This window comes from Archocentrus centrarchus, chromosome 19, assembly GCF_007364275.1.
Source record: "Archocentrus centrarchus isolate MPI-CPG fArcCen1 chromosome 19, fArcCen1, whole genome shotgun sequence".
NCBI lineage: Eukaryota > Metazoa > Chordata > Actinopteri > Cichliformes > Cichlidae > Archocentrus > Archocentrus centrarchus.
Window position 1 is genome coordinate 3,078,858 of NC_044364.1, and position 14,689 is coordinate 3,093,546.

At 43.6% G+C, this 14,689-nt stretch overlaps 1 protein-coding gene across 1 annotated transcript in view; it reads right to left on the reverse strand.

Moving 5' to 3' along the window:
- Nucleotides 1-14,689, reverse strand: part of cacna1g (calcium channel, voltage-dependent, T type, alpha 1G subunit) — a 304,885-nt gene that overhangs the window by 41,467 nt on the left and 248,729 nt on the right. Inside the window, 5 exon segments of the mRNA XM_030755883.1 lie at nt 4,781-4,831; nt 6,486-6,678; nt 7,154-7,243; nt 7,361-7,486; nt 8,428-8,554. Of these exon segments, the coding sequence (XP_030611743.1) occupies nt 4,781-4,831; nt 6,486-6,678; nt 7,154-7,243; nt 7,361-7,486; nt 8,428-8,554 (587 nt within the window).

A 14,689-nucleotide genomic window follows, 5' to 3' on the forward strand; every position in this document is an offset into this window, starting at 1 on the left:
GTGTGTAATTTTACATAATGGGCCTGAAAACACTCATTTCAATGATTTAAAGATGTGGCCTAATACTTTTGTCCATATAATGTATCTGAAGAACATCCATAAAGGCCAATAGCAGCCTTGCTTGATAGAGATCAGTTTATCAGCAAATGAGTTGGCATTGATCAATGGCAGCAGCTGATGTTGATCAGTTAGCAGCAGATCAATGCCAGCATTGTTTAATGTTCAAACACAGTGTGATAAAGAGCTGAAAGACCAAAAAACACAAACATATTTCTAATTTTTATAGTTCTTATATTTTTTTATTCTAATAAAAATTATTTTTTCTTGCACAAAGGTGGAATTAGTAACATCTGTACTTTTTCTGCTGCTTACATGGGTCTGAAATTAGTAACAATAAAAACAAAATAATATAAAAATTTCTTGTGGCTATTAATGATATGACATTAAGGTTATAGGGCATATTAATCTGCCACTGTCTCGATAGCATACAGAGGTTAGTGGACAAACAGCCTGGAAGCTCAGAGCAGGAGGCTGACTTACAGGAAAGCATCACCAGCAATCAGTTCTTGAATATGCCAGTTTCCACAGCAACGTGAGACCACCAACAGAGATGGAAACAGCTCAGAACATATGCGGCCAGCCTTAAAATCATGACAGCGTGTATCACAAAGATAAACCAACAGCTATACAGCAGACAGTAAATGTGAAGGTTTATAGGTGTTTGTGTGCGACTGTTTGCAGTATTCTGGGTTTATATTATGCTGTCCTGCACTTGTATTTCTTGATCAGATCGCTGTTTGGGGTGAGATGTGATGACAGTGTGTTATGATAGAGTGAAATCATGTGGGGGCTGACCCAGCCAGAGCTCCTTGGGATACAGTGTGATCTGTTCAGCGTGTTTGGGAAGCCGAGGGCCATCTGTTAACATGGCAGAACCACAGTTCCCTCAGACTTATAGGAGGAATATGGTGCGCACGCACACACGCACACGCACGCACAAATTAAAAGTTACAAATTGAAAGACACAAAGTAACCAGTTCACAGCACAGTCACTTACAAAGGGTGCACAAAAATATACTACAGGCTACTTTTCCCCAAACTGTGCCTCTCTGCTGTTTCTAATCCTCCTTTTCCATTTTTGGCTGCTTTTGTCATGTGCAACAAAAGTCTCTATAATGCTCATCAGAGAGAGAACACCTAAAATTTGGTTACACAGCAAAAATATTGTTTCATTTAAAATATCCATGTTCTACAAACGTACTGTAGATTTTATAATGAAGCATCGATGAGGTTACATCATAAACATGTTTTAACATTCTTCTTCTTTTGACTGCTCCCTTTAGCGGTCTCACTGTAAACCTTCCCTTGCTGCTATCCTCCTTTTAAAAGTCACCTCTGAAACTCGTCTCCACCCACTCCACCCTGCACCTTTTCTGCACCTCTCTGACACACTGTTGCTTTGAATGGCTGACCTCAGGTATTCAAACTCATCTACCTTTACTATTTCTACTCCTCGCATCTTCACCTTTACACCTTCCTCTTATTCTCATTTCATTCCTCTTCTCTCCGGTGTATTCCTCCACCTCCCCAGGCTCTCTTCCGCCTGCTTCCTACTCTCTACAAATCACAATATCATCTGCAAACATTACAGTCCATGGAGACTCCTGCCTGACCTCATCTGTCAACCTATGCAACATCACTGCAAACAAGAAGGGGTTCAGAGCAGAGAGCAGAGAGCTCTGATGTAATCTCACCCCCACCTTGAACCCATCTGTCACTCCAACCACACACCTCATCACTGCCACGCTGTCCTCCTACACCCCCACATACTCTGCTACTCCTGACCTCCTTATACTGCCGTCAGTGCAAGTTATGAAAAGTTAAGCCCAGAAAGTTTAGTTTGGGGCTCTGGGAACTTGAAGGTTACTAAATTTCATGAAACTTTTCTGTGTAAATCCATAAGCTTCAGATTGTGTCTGTAAAAGACATTAAAGAGTTTTTTTATAGAGTAACTGTGATTACAGTGTCTGCATAATCACAGCCAGCAGCCTATGGACTCAGGCATAAACACTAAGAGCATCATTACCCCGATACACGCTGCTGTGTGTCAAAATATCCTGAACGCTATCATTGTAATAGCTCCTTGAGAGTCAAAGAGGGAGGAAATAATATGTAGCTATATTTACAATTTGCTGCATACACCATGTGCACTGCACTGTAGCTTCTCTTGATATCTCTGCCACAGCCAACCGACTGTGACTCGACACAACAACTCCAAGAGAGAAAGGGTTCAAATTTACCCTTAGGGGAAGCAGGCCGGACTGGGTGTGTGTTGTTACACTCTTTGAGTATGTGCGAAGCTCAGTGTGTGTCAGAATCCGTGCATCGCTACATCTTCTTCAGCTGTACACCCGTCTGCACTTACATCATTGCATTATTAGAGCTTAACACGGTGTTTGAACACTTTCTTGTAAACTTGTTTTTGGGGTAATTCTGCCATCTCCTCCACCCGTGTGCATCTCTTCTTCTCCTCCCTACATCTTCAGTGAACATCTTAAAGCTCCATCATCTGTTTTCCTCTCCTCCTACCAGCCTCTGCAAACGGCTGCTCCACTTCAGTGCACGCTGACGATAAAACTCCACACTTTCACACTCAAAAGCTCTGTTTGCAACAATCACACACACCCATCTTAGTCTGTGTGTGCTGGACACTCAAACACACACACACACACACACACACACACACACACACACACACACACACACACACACAGTGCAGACTTACATGTATGATTTATGTGTGACTGTGTTTGTGTCAGTCCTATAATTGCCTTTGGGTAAAAATATCTAAATACTGCAGGGGTTTGAGGCAAAGCGTAGCATCGGATCAGCGGCGGGTTGCGGGGGTCGGGCTCCCCTCTCAGACATTCATCCAGACTGGGGGGGGGGGGGGTCTGAGGATGAGATGGCTGCTCCTGCATATTTTACAACCTGTTTTGCAGCCATCTGCTCCCTGACACACGCATGTGCACACAGGAATACAAACCAACACAGTCAGGGTCTACCTTCCAGGACCGTCCCACAAATCAGCCGACACTGCAGCCGCTTCCCTACACGTAAACTAAAACGATGACACAACCGTTAGGATACAGCTAAGCATACTCGCACAAACATTCCTCTAGGGAAAGGTTGCCATCACGTAGGACACCTCCCAGCAGCTTCCCTCTTTCATAACAATACCTTCAGCAGATTTCCATGGAAACTACTTGTGACAATTCAGCCAGAGTGGTCACGCAGCCCCAGGATGACCTTTATGCCCAACAAGAGCCAGCTGCTGTGAACAAACCTGCTGTGGTCTCAGTTAATCACAGCTCGTACTGCTGTAACCTTTGTACACAGTGTTTTCTAATGAATCAGACCTCAGATATATTTGTGCAGTTGGCAAGAGTCTTAATTCTATTTCAGACCATGATTTAATAATGCTATCCTACTGATGCACATCTGATAAACTAGAAATAGGAACTATTTAAATCCTCAAGCGAAACAGGCTAGGTGGAGCTTTGTTGCAATTTAATATGATGACATCTACACATTCCCACACTGGAGGTCCTAAATTAAGATTTTAAACTGAGCACAGATTCAGTGACCAAATAACAGAATGTTCTTGACTGCGTTTCTGTGCTACAGCGCTCTTTAACGGAGGCTGGTGAGCTTTAACAGAGGACTCTATTCTTCTCATTCCTGTGTGCAACCTGATCAAACTTACTGATCTACAGTGACGGCCATGAGAAGGGAGATATGCAACAAATTATTCAAGTTTAAAGGATAATTCAGAGTTACCAAAATAGTAGCTGTTGCATGACTCAATATGTAAATGGTGAAAGGTGTAAAAGGAAACGCCTGAGATTCTAACAAAGATGCCGTATCAGGAGCCTCGTGATAATCACAGGGGCTGTTCACGATCGTGCCAAGACACAAATATACTAAATATCATCCTGTTAAGTATCACTTCTGGCACAGCCTATATATCAAACTCAAGGCTGCACCTGAATTTGTTAGATCTATGTGGCACAGTGGGGAAAGCAGTAAACTTACTATATAAGACTGCTGAAATCTAAGAGTCAAAGTAGAGCTGCTAGCATTGCAGTAGACTCTCAGTCATACCAACTTTACGGCTCTGTAGATCAACCGGTCACATACTGATTATACTGCCTACAAACGTTTTACAGACCTGTCTGGTTCCAAGATGATCAATGACTTTGATAACGGCTGATCTGGAGTCACCAACACCGACAGCTCAGTTTTACTTACTTAAACCTACATGTTAACATTTAATGCTTGGTGTGGTACAAAATTTAGTAAAGTTTACTATAGTGATCTCTAGACTTTTCCTCTAGTAACCGCATGGGTTTGTGTTTCAGTGCAGCAGTATACTAAGTATACCTCCACCTCAGTTTCCCTGCCAACTTAAATATACCAACATCTTCTTTCCTTGTGGTGGTGGTGCAGCAGCAGCGGTGCAGTGCTGTGGACAGTGGATGGATCACGGGCGGTGTGGAAGAGCTGTGAAAGACAAAGCCACGACAGAGAAAAACAGGTAACAGCATGTCCAGCGGACTGAGAGCTGATGGGAGAGAGGCAGGGGGGCGGGGGGACGCGAGATGGGGCCCTACCTCCCGTGATCATTGAAATTATAACCCTAGCCACCATAATGGGTGGTCGTGGTCGGTGGTGGTGTGGGGATTAAAGGGACACACAGAACATGCTGGAAACTCTGTACCTTTCAGTGTGCCGTCAGAGAGGGCCCAACTCACCCCCGGAACCAATAAATCTAGAGGAATGAGACTGTGTTAGTCAGGAAGAGGCAGAGAAAGCAAGAAAGGAAAAGATGGCTGAAAGTTAGAGACAGAAGAGAGTCAAAGAGATAGAAAAAGGGAAAGAGGGATGCAGTAAGGCCAGAAGGAAGCGATGAAAGATTAAGCTGGTTTATGTGCCTATCTTTGTCTTTCCAGTGATTCTGAGTCCAGTTCTTTGGATTAAAAATGTTCACGGTTTGTTTTGTAACAATAAATATCATAAACCAGAGTTCTCAAAACACCTGCATTACAAATTGCTGAAATACACCTGCAGTTGTTATAAGCAACTTCTCATTTTCGTGTTGCTGTTTTACTGAGGAACCAACATCTTGCCCTTTAGCCAAAAAAAAAAAAAAAAAGGTGTCCTGGCAAAAATACTGAGCTGGAAATAAAGAAGAGAAACCTTTCAACCAAAAAATCAGAGAAGAAAAAAAAAACAAAAGCAGGGGAAAGAAATGTGGAAGAAGAAAAGGTAAAGGGCCTCCTGACATATATTGTGTGTACACGTAGACTGTGTGCGACGGGGTCTGGGGGACTTTCTTGATTGGGGAGATAGCCTTGGCAGACACCTCCTGTAAAAACAAGATCAATTTCCATCTGTATTTCTCAAGAGCTCGACGGAAACATTCCGGTTATCAAATAAAATTATAGATATAGAAGGAAATGAAAAGGTTTTTCCTTTTGGCTTTCAGAAACCAGTGTCCACTGCTCCTTGTACAAAATATATAAAAAGTGCCTCTGGAATAGGTAGTAAGAACACTGAGTACAGGCACCAAATTCTCAAGAAGGGTAATGCTAGCACTGCATTTTGGGCGTATAGGAGGCAGTGGAAAGAATTAAAACAACATGAGAAAAAAAAAAAAAAGCAGTTCGTCACCAACTCCTATACAGCCGGAGGTGAGGGGGGGACAGGAGTGGAATTAGCTCTAACTCATTCAAATCTCAGCAGCTGAGCTACAGGTGAAACTCTTCCTCCTTTTCTTCCAGATTTTGGTCTATCCCTGCTCCTCCGGCTGTACTAAACCACATGCAGAAGAGAGGAAGGGAGAGGGGGTCATCTCCTTTTCAGCCAGGGCGATGAAATCATTGACTCCCCCTCCCTCTAGCTCTGAATACCCACCACCATGCAAGCCCCATCTGTCAGCACTCACTGGGCATGCTCCAAGGGGCCATCCCAAGCACGGTGTCTACGGTAGACCAGGCAAGTTAAGGGAGGAGGGAAAGGATGGCGGCTGACTCCAGCAGTCATCAGTCCCAACTCTGCAAACCTACCGATTATGGGAGCTTTTCTTAACATCCAGCTTGATTAATGTGATGCTGGGGTAGAAGAAGAGCCTCCACAGTCTGTAGCAGACTCTGCAGAGCCAGAGCAGGTGACCGCCAGACTGCATTAAGAATTCTTCCCCTTTTACTCACAGTAAAAGGGGACGAGGATGGTTGAAGGAAAGGGAGAGTTCTACCGCAGAGTAGCAACTATATTTGATACTAGCTCACTAATTGCATTTTTCCGGATTCGGCCAAACCAAATTAAAAAGCAAAAATAAAAAAATAAAAAAGGCTCAAGCTCGAATCAAGCAGGACTCAGAAAGATGTGGAAAGACTACCGACCAGCCAGCTCCTTCTCCTTACTCCGTCTCTTTTTCTCCATGCGTTTCAGTCTCTTCTCCTCCCTGCGTTTGGCCTCCTCGGCCTCCTGGTGGCGCCGACATTTGTGAAAATTCTCCACCACCACGCCCACAAACATGTTGAGCACGAAGAAGGCAACGATCAGGAGGAAGGAGATGAAGTAGAGCAGCATCCATGGGTTGTAGTTCATTATGGGCTGAAACACATGAAAAAAAAAATGAATAACAGTATTAATTCAGGCAGGCCAAGAAGTCAAGCTCAGCTGCATTGATCCTAATGCCAGCCCACCTCAGCTGATGGCTCAGCTCATGCCCTTCCACACGTCTAATTGGCAAATCTCACATAGGGCACACAGGCCCACAGGTGCCGTGTATCTGCATGCTGCTTTGCAACCCACCTCCTCCTTTCATATTGTATCTGACTTATTCAACATCTTATTTATTATCATTGCTGCCTGCTCTGTTCTGTGCTGGGGTCTCTCTGCTGCTCTTATTGCTGCAGATGGAAATATCAATCTTCTTTTAGCTATATGTGGGGTTTTTTTTAATAGTAAGAAGCCTTCATCACTCATTCTAAGTAATGACTGCCAGCTAAGTACAGCTGCATTAGACAAAAGCCAGCAATAGTATTAAGCAGGCCCTTCCCATAATATTGTACAATTTCATATTTACCTGTTGGTCAACTCCTACAGCATCTAGTCCATCGTACATAATGTCTACCCATCCGTCTTTTGACGCCAGTACAAAGAGAGACATCAAGGCCTGAGAAAGGATGATGCGGTTGATACTTAAGCACAGTTGTAGTAATACTCGTAAAACTTCATCAATATTTATTTATGGGTCTATCCATCAGGGATCTTGTCATTTCTGATGCCTTACCTGTCCCAGGTTGTCAAAGTTGTACTTGTGTCTGACCCACTTATAGTTGGCCTGCAAACAGTCCGACTTGTTGGTGATGTTCCTTATATCCTCTCCTTGACAAATGAAGAACTTTCCCTTGAAAAGCTGAGGAGAAAAACACACACACACACACACACACACACACACACACACGCACGCATTTTACTTTGAACCACCACAGAAATACTATTCAGTTTGTATAGCCTATAGCAGGCTATATCAAATCCAGGCCTCGAGGGCCGTGTCCTGCAGCTTTTAGATGTGCCCCTGATCCAACTCACCTGAATAAAATGGCTGAATTACCTCCTCAGTATGCAGTCAAGTTCTCCAGAGTCCTGATAATGACTTCTATATTTGACTCAGGCATGTTGAAGCAGAGACACATCTAAAACCTGCAGGACCACCGGCCCTCGAGGCCTGGAGTTCAGGATCCCTGGTCTACCGCCTACCCTCCCATGATTTGACTCCAGGTTTTGAAAGTTTTGGTTTACCTTGAGAATGAATTTTTATGTATTTTATATCATGCAAGCTAAGATGGAACTTTGCCAAAGCAGTGCAATCTTTATCACCTTAGCTCCATACTGAGGCTTTAAAAAGTTCCAAAGTGCACTGACACTGAATGACAACATATGGACTGGTAGCATTTCTGTAATGAGTGAATATCCAGTTGATGTTTCGTAACAGCCATTAACCCTTCATGACCTTACTTTACTTGCACAGATGGTTAAAGGACATTAATGGCTGGTGGCAGATAAACAGGAGTTGGAACTACACCAAGGGCACTGAGCTTGTTGGAATGGATTGGTCCTTGGGCCGTTAGCCATGAAATCTCCATTGCAGCCACATAAGCATACATAAGTGTCCTGGCATATGAGTTATAATGCGGAGAGCGCATTTCCAGATGTATGTACACCCAAGGTGGTTCAGGACAGACTGGAAAACTGTGAGAGAATTCATCACATGTCAAATTGCTGGAGCATGCTTACAGAGTTCTCTCATTAGTCCCGTCTGTTTACTCGCCTCTGTTTCCTCCCCTCTCCTCTCACCTGTACTCCCAGGATGCCAAAGATAATGAAGAAGGCGCAGCAGATCACCACGATGTTGCCGATGGGTTTCAGCGACGACATCAGGGTCTCTACCACCAGCTTCAGCCCCGGGGCTCTGCTGATCACGCTGGAACATGGCATATAATGGGATATTAGTGCACTGTGTGTGAATTTGTGCGGGGCATGCTGAGGTCACTTACTGTCCAGCTCACACCAGATGGAGAACGGACGCCTGCAGCGATCCAACCCGCAACCTCGTCACCCCCCCCCCCCCAGGCACATTTATACACAAATGCACTTTTCCCCATCTCACAGTCGCTCTTTGAACTTTTCCAAGTAAAAACAGTCGGCTTGCAAACAAATGAACTTTTTGCTCCCTCTCTTCTTTAAAATACATCTCCTTCGTGCCTCTTTCGGCTTTCTTTTCCTTTTTGCAGTCAAAGAAACAGATTCTTCTAATTAAGCCAATGGACTGATGAGGATGCTTAATTAGTGCCAGCAGGGCACCTGGCACTGCACTGTACTGCAGCTGTGCTTCTCTGACAGGGAGAAACTCAATACACTGATACTACATAAAACCTAACGGACATACACTCATCTGCGCAGGCTCTCTCTTCATGCACACACTAGTAATGTCAGTATGCGGTGACAGAAAAGGCCTAAAAAGGGGGCCGTTGAGGCGATTATGTGCTCTGCCATTGTCTGTTTGTCTTTGTCTACGCTGTATGTTTTTCCCCGGGCAGACAGTTGAGTGATGGAGGAGTCAATAGCACATTAAGAGAAGACATGAGATAATAAGCAGCCAAGGCTGACCAAGGCCACAATGATCAATAGCTCTGATCAGAGAGAATAACAAGCCATTGTTTCCTGTTTGCACTTCACTGCCTCTTTTAGCATTTTGTTTATTGAATTGTTCAGTCTACGAGACAGGACTGGGATAAGGATATTGAAATATCAATGACAATACAGCAATAAATGAAAACGGGGAAATTCCTCACACCAAGACGGTTCTCCCGGTCAGCCGGGCCGCTTTGGGCTCCTCCCACAATCTAAAGATGTGCTTTTTAGGCAGATCTTAATGAGGTGCATATGAGCCATGGTGACTTTAGTCACCATATCAATTAAAAGCAAATGGCTAAGTAAGAACCAGGAAAAAGAAATGCTACTCGGCCAAGATCTTTAGTTGCTGCATCTCTGGCATCAATTTGAAAATCCTAGGTAACATCTTTCTCCAGATATCACATTCATAAATTTTTCAGAAAACTTGACCTTTGACCTCGAGGTCAAGGTTGCCAAGATTCAAACTCGTCCGAGATTTTTAGCAGATGCATGCAGGGTATTAATTTGAACATCCTAGGTCACATCTTTCTCGAGGTATCACTTTCACAGTTTTCAGGCATTTGTTCTTTCACACATTTGAAAATTGGCCGCGCGCCCAGCAGCTTGACGACAATACCCCATCAGCCTTTATAGGCTGATGGGTAAAAACATAAAAAATACTCCCACAAGACCATCTGACCAACCCCCACCACCACACCAAGAGGCAACCTGCAGTGATGAAAAATGCAGTCAACTGCAGTCCCTGTCATGGCCACATGAAGCTTGGTCCCAAATTGAGTCAATCCCCTTAGACTGCCATGTTAAAATGTCCAACTTTATTAAAAAAATATTTACAGCCAGGCACACAAAGGTTTTGGCCTCTGTGGATAATTCCTCTCTTCATACAGCAGGAGGGAGATGTGGTAGTGGTGTGGGGGTAAACCGACTTTTATAACTAATCCATTTGGGAAGGCCCAAAGTTAGGGAGGACGGCTGTGCCAGCCCAGGGAGCTGCAGCCACCAGATGTAGTGCAAGCCTTAACCTCGGCTAATTCAAGTCGCTGAATCAAATTTCTTCATTTTATTTGTGTTGTTGTTGCTTTTTGGAGCATTTTAATCTAAGAAATAGGTCTGCTGGGTGGTTCGCACTTCATTTTCGGGGAGTGAAATTCTAGTATTATATAGACTAGCTAGTATGTTATTATGACAGGTTTGTATGTCTGTGAGCTGCAGCATGCTAAAGAAACTGGCAGCTTCACGAGCGGGAGAAACAACATGGCAGTGACCAAATGTTTTTTGAGTACAGAAACAATCAATGCCATTGCCTGAAACCATGTCAGAGGAGATTGCTTTAATCAACAGGTATATTTATTGCCAGCATTTATTGGCAATTTCATAGAATGCACCTTCTTCTTTTTTGGCAAGCAGGAAATATGAAATGTTCTCTATTAAAGTTAATCTAGGGGAGTGGGGGATCTCAAATCTGAATCTCTTTTATAATCTCCTAGAAATGTTTTAATTTATCACATTTCCAAGAGGCTATCTGGCTCTAATTTCGCATCTAAGGCAAAGACACCTGGCCCTAATATTTACTGGTTTGGTCTCTGTGAGAGTCCAAATACGGTTATGTGTTCAGGTCAAAGTGCCTCACGTGTGTTTGACTCATTGGCTCTCTTGATGCGTTTTGAAAACCATGATAGGCTGAGGCTCCACATCTGGCCTACAGAGGGCACTAGTGCTCAAGGAGTGCATCTGTGAGAGTCTCCTGGGATCCATTCTCCTGTTCTGTGACAACATATTTGCACCATATTAATTGGCAAAGACAGAGATCAAAGTCCAGTTGGTTTTACTCATATTTCTTTTCATGGTGGATTATAAAGTATTTGATTAAAATGCTTTCATTTACCAATTTAAATTCTTAAGTTCTTAATGAAGACCAACCTACCTTTACTTTCAGAAAAGTTCTTGTATTTCTAAATGAGTCATTAACTTAAAAAAAAATCCCACATTATCTTTAAAAAAAATGTTTCTAAATTCAATTATATAATGGAATATGAAACAAATAGAAATTCAGCACCCTGCAACAGGCAGAGTAGCCCGCCTCTTGCCCTGGGTTAGGCTCTAGCCACCATGCGACCCTGAAAAGGAAAGGATGGATGGATGGATGGATGGATGGACGGATGGAACTTGTATTATAATATTCAAATCTCTTCAAAGACGTGTCTTTCTATTTTAAAAACGTGTGCTGAGAAGTCTGAATAACTGAACAAGCTTTTTGATCATTTTGCACCAGTTCTTATACACAGCTGATTCACATATGAACACCTCAGACCGGCCTTTTCACATCCTTTCAAACTCCACTCTAACAAGTACGCTGAAGTGAAAAGGCTTATTAAGGAGAGGAACTGAGGAGAGACAAGGCTCTCACTCTGAGTCAATACACTCTGATACAGTACATGAAGGACATACTGCAATGGGCTCCCCTCCGTTATGTCTATTTGCATATGACACAAAGAGGAGGATGAGTGGAATCTGGATGGAGAGGGCAGAAGGAGAAAAAGTTTGCTTCGTTTAATCCTCCTCTCTGCATAATTTCATAGCGGTGTCCTTGTTTTGTGTGCTGTACACAGGAGCAATGAAGAGTGCGCCGCGATGCTCACCACCTGCACACGTGCACCGCCCGTCTCTCTCCTTCCACCAGAGGCAAATCCCTCACATTGAGGAAAGGGAACAACAAGTAGGGCAATAAGTGGCAGCCGTGCTCCCACAGTGCAAACACTGGGTGTAATTAAGCGACGCCAAGTGATAGAAATAGGGAACAGAGGGAGGAGAGGAGGGCTTGTGAGTTGCAGGAATACAGAGGGAATAAAAAATGAGGCAGCTCTTCTTTTCTGGCTTTTTTTTTTTTTTGGTGGAAACTTCATGTGTCACTCCACCTGGCTCCGTGAATTTCTTCTCTTTTCCTGCCTACACCCGGCGTTCCTCATCATCTTTTCAACTCCATGCCTCGCTGTGCTTGTAAATTCAATGCAAAATAAAAATGAAAGCCACTGAAGAGTCACACTGAGATCTCAGAGTAATTATATAAGTTAATTAAAACCGCAAGCGGTGATATCGGGCCCTCGCACTCCGCGCGCGTCGACCTGTGGCGCTCGTCGACCCGTGCCGCACTCGGAGGTTTTGTGATCGTGATGGGTCTCTAGAAAGTTGAATTCTTTTATAGGAAAAGGTATCTTTTGCTCTCGGCATAGACGCAATGGAATATTTGGGGGTGTGGTCACGGCTCCAGCATGCAAAATAGGGCATGGGTCTGATTGACTTTTTTGATGGGCTGTTTGTCTAGATGATGTGGAGCCAATTTGGTCTCACTGGGTGAAATGCCCTAGGAAGAGTTCATTCAAATAGCAGGCCTGAAAATGGCAAAAATTGACACTTTCAATTGAAGATGCTGGACTTCCTGTAGGGTTTGGAGTATGGCTCCAAGAGACTTTTTTGTATGTCTTAGGATGTTACATGAGTGTGCAAAATTTCAGAGCTGTAGATATAATGTAGCTCTGGGGCTAGCTAAAAAACATGCTATTTTATGATATTTCAAGCTGCCAGTAGGTGGCGCTGTAACATTTATGGACTTTATGCATATCAATGTGTTCAGGGCAGGAGGCTTATCAAATTGATGAGGATTTCGTAAGGAATGGTGAAAGATAGTTTCATGCATTTCAGAGCAAAACTAATTCTGTGGACGGTCATACAAATTTTCATTTGCTTCTGTAGGGGGCGCTATTGCGCCTACAGTCTTGAATCTGTAGTTATGGATTCAGCCTGGGTGTGTACATGAGTGATTAAATTTTCAGCCTGATCAGACAAAGCATGTGCGAACAAGTGCACAAACAATTTTGGTGGTGAGGGAGAAAAACGAAGGCCAACTTCAATGGCCTGGTGTGATAAGGCCATTTAATATTTTGTAAAGATTTCCACAATATTTGATGGGCTCCTTGTCTAGATGATGTGGAGCAAATTTGGTCTCACTGGGTCAAATGCCCTAGGACAAGTTCGTTCAAATAGCAGGCGTGGAAATGGCAAAAATTGACACCTTCAATTGAAGATGGCCGACTTCCTGTAGGGTTTGGGGTATGGGTCCAAGAGACTTTTTTGTACGTCTTAGGATGTTACATGAGCCTGTACATTTTCATACATGTAGATAAAACGTAGCTCCGGGGCTACTCAAAAAACTTGCTATTTTAAGATATTCCGAGCTGCCACTAGGCGGCGCTCTACCGTTTATGGACTTTATGCATATGAGTGTGTTCAGGGCAGCATGCTTATCACACCACTGAAGTTTGAGCCAGATTGGGCAAGTTGGCTTTGAGTTACAGCCATTTTTGTGTTCATGGCGAATCATCGAACTTTGCCGTCCCATAAGGGTCACGCCCTTTTGTCAAAAACTCACAGTTTTGAAAACACAGTAAGTCCAACTTCTTAAGGCTTTCCAGGTGAAATTTGAGATGGTTCTGCTAAACCACCTTGGAGCTGGACCTCCAAGTGTAAAATATGACATTTCCTGTTCCCACTAGGTGGCGCTGCGACTGATATTAAATATTGTCATATGTATGTGTTCAGGGGCGCACCCTCATCCTACTGGAGAAGATTGATGCACATTGGATCATGTAGGTATGAATGAGAGGCAATCAAAATTTCATGGCGAATGATCAAAGTTCAAAGGGGCATAAGGACCCCTCCCCCTTGGCAAAAACTCACCATTTTCGAGATTTAGATTCCCCTGGGGGTGCAGGTTAGACAAGCCAAATATGAAGATGATAACGTCTAAAACCTCTGAGTTATTAGAAAAAGTGTGAGGGCTGCAAATCGCCAAATTTGCATAATTAATTCAAAATGGCGGACTTCCTGTTGGGTTTAGGGCATGGCTCCAAGAGGATTTTTTGTGCGCCTGGACATGATATACATGTGTATGAAGTTTCATTCATGTACGTGAAACACAGCGGTGGGGCTCCAGTTTAGGGGGCGCTAGCGAGCCATTTGGGCGCGCCCTTGCCCGAGCCCATTAAAATACTTAAATTTTCACCAGGTGTGACGCATGTGCAAAGTTTCATGAGTTTTTGAATATGATAAAGCCCCCAAAAAGCCAATTCATTTGCCTGAATAATAATAATAATAAAAAAAAAAAAAAAATAATTAAAACCGCAAGCGGTGATATCGGGCCCTCGCACTCCGCGCGCGTCGACCTGTGGCGCTCGTCGACCCGTGCCGCACTCGGAGGTTTTGTGATCGTGATGGGTCTCTAGAAAGTTGAATTCTTTTATAGGAAAAGGTATCTTTTGCTCTCGGCATAGACGCAATGGAATATTTGGGGGTGTGGTCACGGCTCCAGCATGCAAAATAGGGCATGGGTCTGATTGACTTTTTTGATGGGCTGTTTGTCTAGATG